Below are 16,829 nucleotides of genomic sequence, written 5' to 3'. Positions count from 1 at the left end.
TAGAAATTGGCATTCTGGACCTCCCAAAAATTGGTTCAAAAGTCACTAGTGACAATGTTTGACATAGACATTCTAAGAGTGACTAGAAAACTGTAGTTGTGCTCAATCTAATATAGAATTATTCAAATTGATAACAAGATTGAAAATATGTTTCCAGCTCAGTACAAGCTGACTCACTCTAATCAGGTAGAAATTATCATTATATATATATAAAAAAGAGGGAAATCAGATACCACTTCTTAGAAATGGTTGTTCAGACATTGGAATTCAAGCTCGGAAATGAGAACTAGAACTAGACATACTCTGTTGACACTAGAGAGAAATTATTGTAGCCCTTTGACACTAGAGAGAAATTATTGTAGCCCTAATCATGTCTACATGTGCTTTAATGACTCGTTTTTCGGCCAATTTTTACCAAATGTAAGTTGCTAAACATGTTATGAGGTTCCTGTCAACTTGTAGAGATGAAAATAACCCTAGTTGGCCTTAGAACAATTCTCGGGATTTCCATGACTGTTCTATAAAATTAGAGAAAAATGAGACAAAGTGGTGGTGATAAGGGGAAAATGATCATTTTCCATGTGATAACAACTTGGCTGATTGGGGTCCTAATGTTAGATATCTAGGGTGTCTGATTTGCTTTGGTGGTTTATGGCCCTACATTTGATATCTGCTTGAAAAAAACAGTTCAAATCTCCTTTGTAGGGGGGGGGGGTTGTAAAATTATCATTTTTGCTTGTATAAACTTGGAGTGTCTACACACCTAGTCCATAACTTCAATCCAGATCTGTATTATTTTTCTGATTTGTAATCTGTACCTATTCATATTCAAATATCATGCATCAAATCTCCACTCCAAAACATAATATTATATCCAATACGTTTTGTAAAACTTTCTTTATATCCAGGTCTTGCTTTGGATCTCAGTATCATATCCCTATCCATTATCTAGATTCAATGAACATGGACGCATGCATAATACTTGGTTATGTGTCAAAATGTATCTCTCAATTTCAGAAGCCATGGCAGATGTCAATAGAAACATTTGTTCATGAAGTGTGCAGGTTTTGCTTCGGACATAATCAATTCTATGTTGAATTGAATTTAGAACAGACAAAAAACTGCTTTTTCGTGTAAAAATTGCTTGACGTAACATAAAGTTTTCTGAATATAACCTATGGTTTTGAGAGGGCACCTTTCCCAATGAAAGTTTACTCCTGTATCGGTTTTGGGAGAGAAATTTTCTCTCCGGGAGACTTGTAAAAAGGGGGCATCCTCCCTCTCTCTTGATGACTTCAAGAGCTGCTTTAAAGGCACAGTAAATCTTTTGAAAATTTTAGACGAGTGCCTATAAGCTTGGCTCATGAATAAATTAATTAGTTTAAGCTACTGACAAACCATGCTCACGTAGCTCAACCCTGATAATCCAAGCTCGTGCTCTGTAGGAGAGCGCAGTTCTTTTCATTTATTAGTTTTTCTAGTGGCATGCATTATTTATTTTATTTTATTTTTTACTTTGAAAACTTAGTTTAATTTATTTTCATGCTTACTTTTGCTGTAATTGTATTCCAGTTATTTCCCTGCTCTCGTAGGTAGTTTACTTTTCTATCTGTAAGCTAGACTTGGAGGTCAAGTATGCCTCCAGATTCAGATCCTCTAATATTACCTTGAATCTGCTCACTAGCAACTTGAAGTATCGCCCAAATGTTTATGCCATAAGGAACCATCAGTTTTTGTAGCAAGCATTGCTTAATTTGAGATAATCCATGATGAGGTGAGAAAATAATATTACAATTTAAATCTTGAATGAGATTCACAAACAAAAGATTGGCTGACAATTTTGGAACAACAAAGACATCGAAATGTTTCCACATTCAAGAAACTGCCCACTGCCGACACCCTCAACTTTCACTAGTGAACCATCTGCAATGACAACTTGATTATTGAAACAACTTTTGTCTATCAATAGAATTATCTGGATTGGATGCAGACACAACCATGGTTGATTTTGTCATTGAACATGTGAAGGTTTTGAATGAGGTATAGCGGGGTCTATAACAGCAGAAATATCAGGCAACTGAGGAAATGCAATTTGGGTTGACTGCTGCTTGTTTGACCGGGTGTAATTCATCTTCTAAGGTTTGCCATGAAGGGTCTAGCATCACTCATGGGTATCTTTATCCTTCTATAGCAATTGCAAGTGAATCAGTAGTGGAGCCACATATGGGCTGATGTTGGCAGTTGTCACACCATCCAACACATTTTCTTTATTTCACAATGATGGTTTGGTTATTTGCATGCATACATTTTGCCGTAAGGGGCTGTTTAGCATAAGTAACAATGTATTAGCCCTCCATGAATTTACCTCAAACATTAAGGTTGATTTATGGAACACTTGTTCAAATGATTTATGAATCTACCTCAAGATCCAGATTCATAGAACTCACACAATGATCCTCATGCCAACCTGCCCCTAAACGTGTGAACTTGTTTAAGTTAGTGTCTGTCAACGACACTAAAGTGAATTCTTTCCAACTTTTTTGGTCTAACACCCATATGGGGACGGACGCCCATAATGGGACACACACCCTTCCTTTTCAAGTAGAGTATTGCAAAAGGTCATTTTATCATCCCAAAAAGGAGCTTCATCAGTTGCATATGTGGAACACGCTATGTGCATGGATGAGCCATGTCTTGGGAGTGATGACCATCATGGTTAATAAGATGACATCGGGTCTCCCCATGCATGATCATGGAGAATATGGCGTTGATGAATATTTGTATTTCAAGAGATCACAAAATCCGAGTTCCCAATATTTCAAAATCATGTCGAAGGTAGGATAAAAGGTAAAAAACCTTTTTCATGTTTGAACGACATTGATCCATATGACTCATCTACATCCCACAGCGTTTTCAATTTGTCAAGATAATCAGAATGGATATTTCTCCAAGTTGTGAGTATAGTACAACTGATGAATGCGGACAATACTATTTTGATCTCGAGTTTTGTGCCAAATCTCTTGGGTGATACTCAAGAACAGGGACCGTTCATCAAACTAAGGTTCCGTTGAGTTTAGCAGCCATGACATACGGAGATGATTGACATTTCTACTATCACAAAATTTTGAATGATTATGTCTTGGTCTAGGAATTTCGCCACTAATATAGCCAAGTTTAAATCTACCACTGAGATAAAAAGTAACCGATTTCTATGAATATGGAAAATCCTTGCCATTCGAAAGAATAGAGAATACTTATGTCTGCTACCTATTCTTAAAGCAAAATCCGCCCCACTTACTTCCGATGTTTTATTTGCCGATTAACTATCATCACCAGCCATGAGTACAATAGGCTTAATCTCCTATTTTAATCATTTGAAGGATAAAACAAGAATTAAAAGAACAAAATAATCTTATGTGGTTCTGTCTTCATGACCTAAGTCCATGGCTGCAATGCTTCTTAGTCCCTTTTATTCATCATACCAAAACAATGACAGACCCTTTTCCTAATGCATCAATTGCCAAAAATGAAAAATGCAAACCATACAAGGGAAGTATCTTTCCAATGCAACAGTTTCTAGATTTACTAAGGATCCTAAGAAATGTGTGATATGCAAGATGCACAGGATAGATCAGGAGAGTATCGCAGAAGGTCTTATCCAAGTTGTCAATAGGATTCCATATAAGAATCCCAATCAACTGCAGAGACGGTCCTAGCCAGAGAAGTAGTCGTTTCTGCAGCACTTTGATCTGATGGTAGGCCACCAAATAGAAACCTCAGGTGACGGAATATAGCCATGGAAACAATCCGTGTCAGCTCTCCATCAGGGACAAGGAGATGGAGATACCTGGCGAGAAGCTTACGACCCTTTGGAAGAGACACCAAGCGCAAGAATACAAGGTCATCCTTTGGTGCCAAGTTGTCAGGATGGCTGCCTTTTGCTATGGCCAAGTGGATCAACCAGTTGCAAAGAGGCAGCTAGCCCCTCCAAAAGAACCTGCCTCCTCCGTCGAAGATGGGCACCACCATCTTGTGGCTGAGTAAATTGCAACACACGGTCAATATCATCAACATCCAGTAAAAGACAAAGTCCATCTTTAATCATGATCCTAGCTGCAAGCATAGGCTCTTGCTCAAGAGGTTTCTCAATAGGCTTTTGATCAAAGGTGATATCATTTGATGATGAAGGTGGATCAACTTCAAGCAAAGGACGAGGCCTTCGGATAGAAGAAAATGGAACACGCCCAAGTGCATCAACCTGCAAGTAGGCATGTGGTTCTGAATTTGCACGTGCACGTGGAGGCATATCCCTCAAATGTGAAGGGCAAAAATGGTGTTTCACCCTTGATCCAGCAGACTTTTGGGCTAGGCATGGTTGATGGTAGTAATCATCTATATATGGATCAGTGCAATGAGTAGCAGCATGCTGCATTCTAAGAATGTTCTCAACCTCTTCAGCTGACATGTACTTTGAACGAAATTGAGGCCAACCATTATCACTTCGTTGGCCACTTGTATCAAAGCTTGATTGACCAAATCGCGTATTGGCTGCTTGTTGGCGCCCCCAGTGGTACGGTTTTTGTCTTTGCTCTCTAACATCTGGCATCCCCAACATAGGTTCACACTTGTTCATCATGTGAGATGGAGGAGACGAATGCACATTAAATAACGGTGCCTGCATAGAATGCAGTCTTTGCTGCTGCTGCTGCAGTAACTGTGAAGACATCAACCCATTGGACGGTAACTGCTGATGCACGATACCAGGCAAAGGTGGCACATGATTTTCATAGAATACACTTCTCTGGTTCACCCAATTATTTTGATGGGTTCCATTTTTATTTGGAAGTCTATGAGGAAAGAACTGATGAGGCATGGCATTACCAGAGTGCATTCCGTAGGGAGGATGGGAAATGATCGGTCCAGGAAAAGACAGAGGATTTCCAGGAGAAAATTGCGACTGATTAGGTGAAGCATGGAGCTGACCACCAGGTGGAGGATACGAGCTGAAGGATGACTTGGGCACAAGAATGGGGTCAGAATGAGGATGATGTTGTAGTTGTTCAGGGTAAGATGAAGTTCTATACAGTTGTTCTTTTGATTCAGTGAGTTTCACCGAGGATGGATGCGGCTGAGATGACCATCTCTTTCCCAAATGGGTACTACTAGAATCCATCATTTTCTGGTCTGCCCAATTTGAAATATCTGGTTCCCGTGACCAATCAGCTGCAGATGAACCTGTAAGAGGAACCATGAAAGAATGTGTTACATAGTACAAAAATCAAATCAGGTGCTCAAAAAGTTAAAAACAGAATGATGAGCACAAAAATGATCTGCACCGGAATCTTTTAAGATTTAACTGCATAGTATAAAAAGGTCACCATTCAGGAATGAAGGAATGTCCGAGGAGATCAGACATCTGGTTTACCAATTATGCTTGTTACACATTGTTTAGTTTGTACATAAGGATCGGGTCACCGAGACCCGACCCATTTGATCCACATGCCCAACACATCATGGGCGATGGCATACTTGTAAATCTTATTGTTATTTTGAGTATTTTATGATGTACCCTAAATCGTGATTAGTATATAATGATAACAAGAGGCAGACGTCATTTGTTGCTGCTCTCTTTCATCTCTCTCTTGCTTGGACATGCAGCCCACTTTTCTCTTCCTCCTCTTGCATCTAACTTCATTCAGTGGTTTGGTATTAGATATCAAAAACTTACATGGTATCAGAGCAAGTTTTGCCACTGAGAATGTTCGGTAAGAATCTCTAATTTCTGACCTAATCTTTGTTTTCTTTCATGCTCTAATCCTCAAATTTCTATTTTCTGCCCTAATCCCCAAATTTCTGCCCTAACCCTATTGTCTGCCCTAATCTGCCCTATCGTCAGCCACCTAACCCTAATCTCAAAATTTCTATTTTCCTCCTATTTTCATATTATTGCATTTATGGATCCCCACCGCAATTCAAACATCTTGTCGTCCAATTTCCTCTCCCAATTCATCTCACAAAAGCTAAATCATACCAATTATTTGACATGAAAACGTCAAATAGTCCCGTTCATCAAGAGTCACCGTCTCTATGGACATCTCAATGGCACCACACTTGCGCTACCTGAATGAATTATGCGAGAGGTGAAGAATGTTGCAGGGCAAGTTCAAGAGACCATTGCAGAAATCAATCCTGAATATGAGATGTGGATGGCTCATGATCAATCTCTCGTTGCTTGTATCACCTCCACACTATCAGAGGAAGTTTTGGCGGGTGTTGATGATGATCTTTCAGCACTTGAGTTGTGGAATGTACTTGCTACCACGTATTCTCAAGTATCAGAAGCGAGATTTCTACAACTCAAGAGGCGATTTCAGGATATCAAGCGAGGCACACGTTCAGTCTTGGAATATATACATGAGATCAAAAATGTCAGCGATCAGCTTGCCATCATAAGGCATCCCAGTCAGTGACAAGGACAAGGTACAACAGGCTTTGAGTGGATTCAGACCAAAATTTGATGTTTTCTGCACTGCTTTAGAGGTATTGTCTGTTCTTCCCTCTTTTGAAGACTTGAAAGCAAAATTGATTCAGCATGAAGCGAGTCGTGTACAGCGACATGAATTAGTTCATTTTGGCGGTCACAATGTATTGGTCACTAGGGCCCATGCTTTACAAGAAAATCGTCCAAGAGTTTGGAACTCACAAGCAGGGATGGGGAGAGGTATCCTTCCTAAACCTGACACAAATGCACAAACAAATGTACCACGAAGGATACCTACTTGTTTTTATTGTAATAAGAGAAGTCATGTGAAGTCAGAATGTTGGCATAACCCACAAAACAAGGAAAAACAGGTCAGGCATGACAATAAGGCAGCAGGGTCATCTAGTTCGAACACGACTACGGTATCGAACATTTCCCCTGATGTGCAGCAGATTCTAATGACAACGTTGTCTAAAGTCAATTTCAAGCAAAATGAAGGACAATGATATGTGGATTCTGGTGCTGCAGCTCATGTAACTGGTGACACAGGTAAACTTTCTAGTGCTCTTCTTTATTTAGCTAAAGGCTCATGTAACTGGTGACGCAGGAGATGGTTGCCATCACAAAATATCACATATTGGAAATGCACACTTATCCATGGTTCATTCCTCAATACCCTTAAAGAATGTTCTTGTTGTTCCAAATGTCAAGAAAAATATCATTTTTGTGTAAAGCTTATTGATGATACTCATTCCTCTGTTGAGTTTACTCCTTCTTCTGTTTATGTTAAGGATGTTCGAACCAAGAAGACATTCACTGAGGGTGTTCGCAAAGGAGACATGTACGTCATTGAAGAAGCTCCAAAAGTGTCTAAGTCTTGTGTTTCATATTCATCATTTCCTAGTCATAGTGAAGTCAATATCACAAAGTATGATATGCCATCTCTTTGGCACGGTCATTTAGCACATTGTAGTCGGTCTTTCGTTGAAAGTCTTGTTGCAGACGGACTATTACAAAAGTTCAATCTAAGTTCTGTCAGTGAGTCTAGCGTGTGCTCAAGTTGTCATATTTGTAAGAGTCATGATCTTCCTTTTTAATCAATAAATAAGCGAGCTTCGAAGTTATTTGACACCATTTATTCTGATGTTTGGGGGCCTACTCCTATTTCTTCCTCTTCTGGGGGTAAATATTACGTTGTTTTCATTGATTCTTATTCTCGTTACACTTGGATCCACTTCATGAAAAGCAAATCAGAAGTTTGCCGCTTGTTTACCCAATTCCATGCCTTGGTCCAAAACAAATACTTTAGTAATATCGTGCATTTCCAATGTGATGGTGGTGGTGAGTTCAATTCAAATGAATTTACTAAGTACTTACTGAATCATGGGATCACTAGACAGATTTTCTGTCCACACACACCACAACAGAATGGTATTGCTGAAAGAAAACATAGGCACATAGTTGAAAGTGCTCTCTGATGCATAACACTAATGTGCCCATGACTTTATGGACTGAAGCCTTCTATACTCTTGTTCATGTTATTAATCGATTGCCACTATCCATGCTTGAAGGAAAATCTTCATTCTTTATTTTACATCAAGAACCAAATTATGATGAGCTAAGTATTTTTGGATGCATCTGTTATGTTCATGTTGATGTTTCTTTGAGAAATAAGTTTCAAAATCGAGCTGTCATGTGTAGATTTGTGGGTTATGTTGAAAATTATAAAAGCTATCGCTGCTACAATCCAAAAACCGGACGTGTGCATATTTCACGACATGTTTTTGATGAGCTCAGGTTGAGTGAGTTAAAGGAGCCACATGCAACACTTAATATTAGAAATGATGTATATGACTCATGGCTGAATGCTGAAATATTAGACCAAAGAGCTGATACACACCACGCACAAAGTGACATAACTATTGATGAGCTCGAGAGAACCACAAACACTCAGATGGACAGCATACCTTCATCTACTCAGACCAACAACATGAGTATAACTTCACCTAATCGGTTTTCAGGAGTGGTGTATAATCGATGATCAGTTTCGGCTGATCCAAAAACTGCCACTACTTCTCCATGTAGATCAGAACGTGTGCGGCACCCTATTGATAGATGGGTAAGTTATGGTAATTTCTCTTTGGATTTTCAGCGCTTCATGACAGAATTGAATAAAAAGGTGGAGCCAAAATGCTATGAGCAAGCATGCAAAAGCAAACATTGGATCGAGGCCATGAATGAAGAAATGGCTGCCTTAAATGAATGTCAAACATGGGAGATTGTTCTTCGTCCAGATGGTAAGAATGTAGTGGGCTCAAAATGGGTTTACAAACTCAAGTATAAACCTGATGGAAGCATTGATAGATATAAGGCTCGACTCGTGGCTAGAGGCTTCACTCAACAGTACGGGGAAGATTATGATGAGACTTCTAGTCCAGTCATCAAGATGGGAACGATCCGGGTTATCATCTCTCTTGTCGTCTCATATGGTTGGAATTTATATCAGTTGGATGTTAAAAATGTTTTTCTTAATGGCTTTCTAAAGGAAGAAATTTATATGGAACAACCTCTAGAATATGTTTCCAATGATCCAACCAAATAGGTGTGCAAATTACAAAACTCACTGTATGGGCTTAAGCAAGCAACTCGTTCATGGTTCGATAGATTTCCCCTCCATGTACAACAACTGGTTTCCTCAGAAGTTCATTTGATCATTCCTTATTCATCTATCATTCATGTGAAGTTACCACTTGGCTACTTATATATGTAGATGACACAGTTCTTATTGGAAACTCTTCATGTCACATATCCCGTGTTAAAGAGGTATTGCAACAAGAATTCAAGATGAAGGATCTCAGCGAACTACGGTATTTTTTGGGTGTTGAGCTTGATAGAAAATGTGAGACATTAACTCTTACATACACTCTTGATATTTTGAATAGGGTAGGTATGACAAGTTGCAAGCCCATAAATACGCCTAGTGTTCTCAACACAAAATTAAATGCATCTGATGGGAGTGATGCTTACCCAAATCCTAGTTTGTATTGGAGTATAGTTGGCATGTTGTAATATCTCACTTTTACATGCCCAGACATAATATATGTTGTGAATCAAGTCTCTCAGTTTATGCATGCACCCATAAAAGGGCATATGGATGCTACCAAACGTATTTTGTGTTATCTTAAGGCTACTCTTGGGGATGGACTTATCTACACAAGACAGTCAACTGTTTTGCATGGCCACAACATTTCCATTTATACTGATGCAGATTAGGCAGGTGATCTAGACGATAGACGATCAGTTTCCAGTTATTGTTTCTTCCTTGATTCCAATCTTATTTATTGGAGTAGCAGGAAACAACATGCAGTTGCCAGATCTAGCACTGAGGCAGAATATATGGTAATGGCTGCATGCATAGCTGAAACTTCATGCTTACGTCATCTGCTTGGGGAACTTTTTCTTTCCATTGCTCAGTCATCTCTATTTTGTGACAACCAAAGTGCGATCAAGGATGCCTTCAATCATGTTCTACATAATCGCACTAAGCATATGACAACCAAAGTGCGATCAAGATTGCCTTCAATCCTGTCCTACATAATCGCACTAAGCTTATAGAGATTGATCACCACTTTATTCGTCAAAAGGTTGCGAATGACGAGATTGTTCCCACTTATATATCCACGTCTGAACAAGTGGCTGATCTTTTTACCAAGGGACACACAGGGCACTTTTTCTGGGAATTGAAGAACAAGTTGCACATGATCAAACCTCATGCACAACTTGAGGGGGGCTGTTAAGTTTGTACATATGGATCGGGTCACCCAGACCCGACCCATTTGATCCACACGCCCAACACATCATGGGTGGTGGCATACTTGTAAATCTTATTGTTATTTTGTGTATTTAATGATGTATCCTAAATCGTGATTAATATATAATGATAACAAGAGGCAGACGTCATTTGTTGCTGCTCACTTTCATCTCTCTCTTGCTTGGACGTGCAGCTCACTTCTTTCTTCCTCCTCTTGCATCTAACTTCATTTGGTGGTTTGGTATTAGATATCAAAATCTTACACACATCTTTTCAAAAAACGTAAAATTATATTGCTTTAATCAGATAGACATACCCCATAACTAAATTCAACATCAACGACAAAGTAGCAAACTTTTAAAAGTGTTATTCCAGATTTATCTATATATTGATTACCACATAAAAGATCTCATGTAGCAACTGACTGATCATCTAATAGGTTGAAATAGGTCAGGATATTGCAGAAAACAGATATATCATTGCACCACAATTATGCTACCACACAACATATATGGAAAGTAATTGGAACTGTTAGAATTTAAGGACTAGACATTATGTAAGTATACATATGTATATTTCATATATACTGTCATACATCAAGTTTCATGTATGATTTGTATATATAAATATATATGGATGCATAAGTGTTTATGTATTTTATTTTATTTGTTTCTTTTTCCTTTTTATGTACCCTTTTGTTTCTTTTTCTATTTCTATCTTTTTTATTTTGTAAAGGGGAACTAGCTGTTGGACCAGCTTCCAATGGCTAGATTTTTAACCGTTGGAGCTGGCCCAACAGCCAACTCCTCCTTCTTCTCTCCCTTTCATTGTACTATAAATAAGGAACTCTTGTCACTTGCTTTGTTAAGGCTTTTAGGCCTCTTCTTGTGATTCAAGTTTTCTTCTCCTCAAGTTTGAGGTTTGTTTTGCATTACTTGTTGGAGTTGCTGGAATCTTCAAGAGTGTATCTCTTGAAGCATTTGGATTGTCAAGCTTTGGGCCAGACTTACACACGAACAACTGCATTTGAAATTGAAAATCATATTACAAAGAGTGATCTTAGTAAGATTAGAAGATAAAAATATTGACTGTACATGGTGGAATATGTCAATGATCACCAGGTCAGAGTGTGGCCCTCAACATACCAAGAAATGATGTCTAGCAGAAAACCTAAGTTGCACCAAAGCAGTGAACTAATGAGTTACATCAGTAGCATCCGCTTCCACCCAAAGGTGCACATGGTCTAAGCCAAGCCCAACACTTTCAATGTTCAAGCCCCACTCAACTCATTCAAGAGGTTGCCTCAAGCTTGAACACCAGTACTCGAGATCAGGGTAGCCTAACTCAACACTGATATGGTCAAACTGGTACAGCAGATAACATAATAAAAAGTTCGGTGCCTACCCGCTACCATGTGAATGCCTGCGGGTAATCGTAACTGGAATATGTGTGGGCTCATCACCTCCCTCACCCCCCCCCCCCCCCCCCCAAAAAAAAAAAGTAACATGAAAATTATTCAACAAAATGCACAAATTAGAATCCATAACCTATTAACAGCACACGTCACACAATCTCACCATAAACAATGTAGCACTAGTGTCCACTCAACATGACATAGGTGGAGGCCTGGACCTGCCCCAGACATAGTATCATTGCCCTGATCTGGACTTAGTGAACAACGTAATATTAAAGATGAAAGAGGATCGAGCAGGGATATTAAAACTTGGGCAATCTCTCAACCCTCCACCTCTACCAGCAATTTCAGGGCCTGGCACAACTGGCAGTTCGAGCATACTGGCAGCAACTCACAGCAAGGGCGGAGCTATGATTTTTTTTCTTGGGGACGCCGGTCATGACAAACAATATAGCTACATAAATTTTTCGAAAATTTCTACATGGGCCAATTGCATTTTTTCAAAACTTGCACAAAGGCCAAATTAGAACTTTTAAACACTTAAGCAGTAGAATTTTATTTATTGACCCCCCGTTACTTCAGCCCCTATTGACAGGAGGTAGAGGTAAAGGTAAGTTGTTCTAGTGGGGACACCTAGAAGGAGCCAATATGAAACTATCAATGTAGGTGGAATGGATAATTAAACATTGAAAATGATGACATAGTCATTGAAGTGAGCAACATAGTGAGCTGGATTTCAAGAGGGTAATGAAAGATGTGATTTGAGGAGCGGACCCTTCCACGGTGGGTACAAGCCAGTATGCTATGAGGGTCAGTGCACCACTAATCTCTAGTGCTTGATAGTTGATGGTGAGATGCAGGCCTTTGGCAAGATGGTATGGGATGAGAAAATCTTAGTTTGAACAAATATCAAAGAGACCATGGTGGTTCGGAATTATCTGTGCTAAAGAAGGGGAAGTTGAAGAACGTTTTAATGTTGTTGATCATGTAGACTTCCTTTCTTATAGTCTTGACAGAAAGGTGGATATTGGAAAACCTCAATGCCTTCATCCCTATGTCACATGGGTACAGGTGCAGATGCATGTGCAGATACAAGTGCAGACAAAATTCATTAAGATTTTACAAACCAAAAATACATTCATTAAGATTACAATCCAATACAATGCATATAATTATATTGTAATGTATTGAATATTAAATTCTTAATATGTTGTATATTGAACACATATTACAAATAAAGTAATATAAAACAGCATGTATGCAGCTGCAGTCACAAAAGTGGAAAAGAGAAGGCGGCAGTTGTAGTGTGATGCAGAATGGAAGGACTTAAATCGTTGGCCAATGAAAAGTGGGAAAAGAAGCAATGAAAAAACGACAGGACAATGTAAAAATGAAGATGCACGGAATGATGTAAAGGAGAGGAGCAGTTGGCTAAAAAAAAGTCAAAGTCGAAAAACTAGACGGAAGAGGAGTAGGTCAGTGAGAAATGGACGGAAGAGGAGTAGTAGGTCAGTGAGAAATGGACGAAAGACCGTGTCCAAAAATGGTCAGACACTACCTCAGGTACGCTCACTGTACCCGACACCGCATGCGCCGTGTCCAATGCGTGTCCATATCCGCACCCATGTCCAGCTTAGTCAACACCGACACTTCAGGTGCACAGCTGCCGTGTATCTGAGCTGCATCCCAAGGTAAGGAATTTAGGAAGCCAAAGTACGCCGTGAAGAAGACGGAAGTAACCAGGATGGGAGGGAGATTGGTATATTATACTGCTTGAGCACCCAAGCCAAAGTCCAAGCATTGAGGTTTAAGGCCATGGTTCATAGTGGTTTAACATTCTTGTAAGGTGGAGGGCAAATGAAAATCCTCCAAAAGTGTTCATGAAGTGCAAGAGTAAAGAGGTGAGCAGCCATTGTAGAACACACTAATAAGGATATTGTGAAAAAGCAGCACCTAGTCCTTGATGCAAGATGGAGCCTCCATCACGCACGCACACACACACAGAGAAAGACAGTAAAATTTTTAATTATGTGATTTAACAATGTAAGAAATATAAGAAACCAAGGAGTTAGAATACATCAGAAACTTGACAGGTTAATTCTAGTAAATCTATAACTTCAAATGGTAATTGTATGCTAAGACTTGGAGAACACCAGTCAACGTCATATATATACATCATAGTCACAAAAATCTTTGTTGTGTTTTAAAGGGAGAGGTTTTTCTCGGGTATAACAATACGGCAAGCTTGAAACAAACAGGAAAATGCGGTCAATTTTTCAAAAATAAAAAAAAACTAAAAATGAAGCAAAAGTAAAATAAGTGAAAAATTAATAATACAAACATAAAAAATAAGTATATTTTCAACAAATAAAAATTAGAAAACGAAAGAAAACAATTTGGCATTAAAAAGGTGAAAAAAATGAATAAAATGAAAAAACACGTTTTTTTCATTTTTAGCATTCTTTCATTTTAAACATTTTTTTGAAAAAACAGTGTTTTTTTTTTAGTTTTAAATGGCTATTTTATTTATCACTTTTCTTTTTGCTTAAAAAAAGACGTATTTTTTGTGACTATGAGTGTGTGGGAGGTGGGGAGAGAGAGAGCTCTAAGGCAACTGATTGTACAAACAGTACTTGATTAACATTTTTGACCGCTTTTAAAAGTATGTTTCATTGCCAATGTTTTAACTAATATCATTTACTACTTACAAAATCATGACCTTCATGCCTTATTGACAAGATTACTAAGTCAAAGCCCTATCACCCAAGTTTTTGCATCAAACAAAAGTGGCTCTTTGACATGTTTTTTCTTTTCATTATACTTGTCTATTCATTTGGTAGGGATAGCCGCCAAAAGGAGAGGTCAAAGTGAAATAGGATGTTTGTTTTCACATCCTGAAGAATTAAATCAAATCCAAAGAATGACAAGAACAAATGAGAAAAGTGAAAAGCCCCTTACCAGTTACCCTATTCCCTTCTATGGTACATCTTTGAATGAAAAATTTTTATGCATAGAAAATTCATGTCAAAATTTGTGGATTTTAAGTGAGAGAAGTGAAAGACATTTCTAATTTGATTAGTGTGGGTGCTATATATCAACATCTTAAATGGTGGGGCACAGTACTTAAGTTGAAAGGTACATGTTGCTATTGGTAATGCAAATCAAGCTAACACTCGGGAGGCAGGAGAAATAGGGGGACTTTCGGCTCTTTTGTGGGTGGTGGATCCTAATTCTCACTCACCCGAACGTAGGACCAATCAAAACTGACTAGAAAATGTTTGACTTATAAATTCGTTTATTTATGTTATGAATAAGTGTTGCATGGACATCCACCCATTGCATAGTTACCTTGGCGGTAAACACACCACCAAAGTCACGTGGGCTTGAACCTAAAATTCAGGCTGGCTTCCCTAATTTGTTGCATTCTTCTTCATGCTTGCTTCCCTTTTGGGTTTAGTAACATTATTTGTTTGAACTATTTGTCTTCCTCAATAAGCTCGGTTTTAGAATTTTTATTGGCAACTTTCACTTCTTTATGTCTATTTTTCTTCATAATTTCGAATAAGTTTTTGATATTTTGTCACGGACCTCAATTTTACTGATAACTATGTTATGTCATGTTGAAACATAGCATCATCCCTGATTTCTAGTTTTTGTGCATTTGTAAGTTGGAAAACGACTTTTTATGTTTATAAGAAACAATGAGTATCATTTCAATTAATATTATAGAAAAAACGATGGTAAGATGGGTAGGACATTCACTTTTTCATATTAATATCTTGAAAAAGGTTGAAAGTCCATAGTCACAAATAACATTTTGGAGTTTTAAACAGCGAGGTTTTTCTCGGGTATAATACAGTGAGCTTGAAAAAAAATGAAAAAAATACGGTAAATTTTTAAAACTTTTAAAAAACTAAAAATGAGGGAAAAATAAAATAAGTGAGAAACTAATAACATAAACATCAAAAGACAAGTAGATTTGCAACAAATAAAAAATAGAAAATGAAAAAAAACTATTTGGCATTAAAAAAACTGAAAGAAATGAAAAAGTGAAAAAAAACGCATTTTTGTTTTTAACGTTTTCTTCAAAAAAATGTGTTTTTTTATTTGAAACGGCCATTTAATTTATCGCATTTTTTTCACATTTTTTCTGAAAAAAACGAGTTTTCTGTGACTATTGAAACCATGTCTCACTCACATTTGTTACTCTTTTATTTATGTCTTTTACATGCCCAAAAATCATTACTATTTTTGGAAGGCAAAAAATATCAAAAAAGGGTCTAAAAATACAAAGTTCATAGTGAAACTTATTAACTTTGGCTGTAGAAGAAACAAGACCACAAAATATTGTGCAAATTATCATAGACAATGAAAGCAACTACAAGAAGGAAAAAATGTTCTTGAAGAAAACTAAATATTTTTACTACTGCACTTGTTGCTCATTTCGTCGAGCTAATGCTTGAAGACATTGATCATCTACATGACATGGCAAACATTATAAGCAAAGCTAGGTGGATTGTAAAGTTTATATACAATGGACAACAAGCTTTGTGTATATGTATCATGAGTTCCCGCCTAGTGCCTCGGCTACCACACCTCGCTCTCGGCCGGGCTCAAAAGTGGAGCCTAAATCGCTGCATCTTCCTGATGCCTCGGCGACGCACCTCGAGCTTAGCTACAATCGATTACGCTTGGTGCGCAACCCTAGCTCAGCCTATAGTGTTGGCAAGCTTGGCCGTGAACAACACACTATGAAAACTCCAAACCTGATCTAACCGAAAGCAAGAACACCAAAACCTTGTTCCCTTCTAGAAAACCAAAGTCCGAAATGCTGAAAAACTGCTCTACTCAATACCGAAAGCTGCAAACTACTCTTCTAGAAAAGTTATCACGGGCCGTTGGTCATAAATTGGTAGGACTTTCCCCGGTGTTGACCAAAATTCACTATTCCCCACTCAGTCTTGGTAGACTATAGCAACCAACGGCCCGTGATAGTTCTTGGGAAGAGGTGCAAAGTGGCTATACATCGTGAGTCTGTCTACCACCACAAATACGGCCTCTTTCCCTTCAGATCTGGGCATAGCATCAATAAAATTCATTGACACATCACTCCAAGGCTTTTC

The 16,829-nt window shown here is 38.3% G+C and overlaps 1 protein-coding gene across 1 annotated transcript; it reads right to left on the bottom strand.

Annotated features, from left to right (window-relative positions):
* Positions 1-3,922: 3,922 nt before the first annotated feature.
* LOC116263559 (protein PAT1 homolog) lies at positions 3,923-5,251 on the bottom strand. Its single transcript, XM_050080358.1, has one exon. It carries the CDS (start codon positions 5,249-5,251, stop codon positions 3,923-3,925), a length of 1,329 nt encoding a protein of 442 aa, XP_049936315.1.
* Between the last annotated feature and the right edge of the window lie 11,578 nt (positions 5,252-16,829).

The sequence above is a fragment of the Nymphaea colorata genome, chromosome 11, assembly GCF_008831285.2.
Source record: "Nymphaea colorata isolate Beijing-Zhang1983 chromosome 11, ASM883128v2, whole genome shotgun sequence".
Lineage (NCBI taxonomy): Eukaryota > Viridiplantae > Streptophyta > Magnoliopsida > Nymphaeales > Nymphaeaceae > Nymphaea > Nymphaea colorata.
This window is presented reverse-complemented; position numbering and strand designations above follow the sequence as displayed.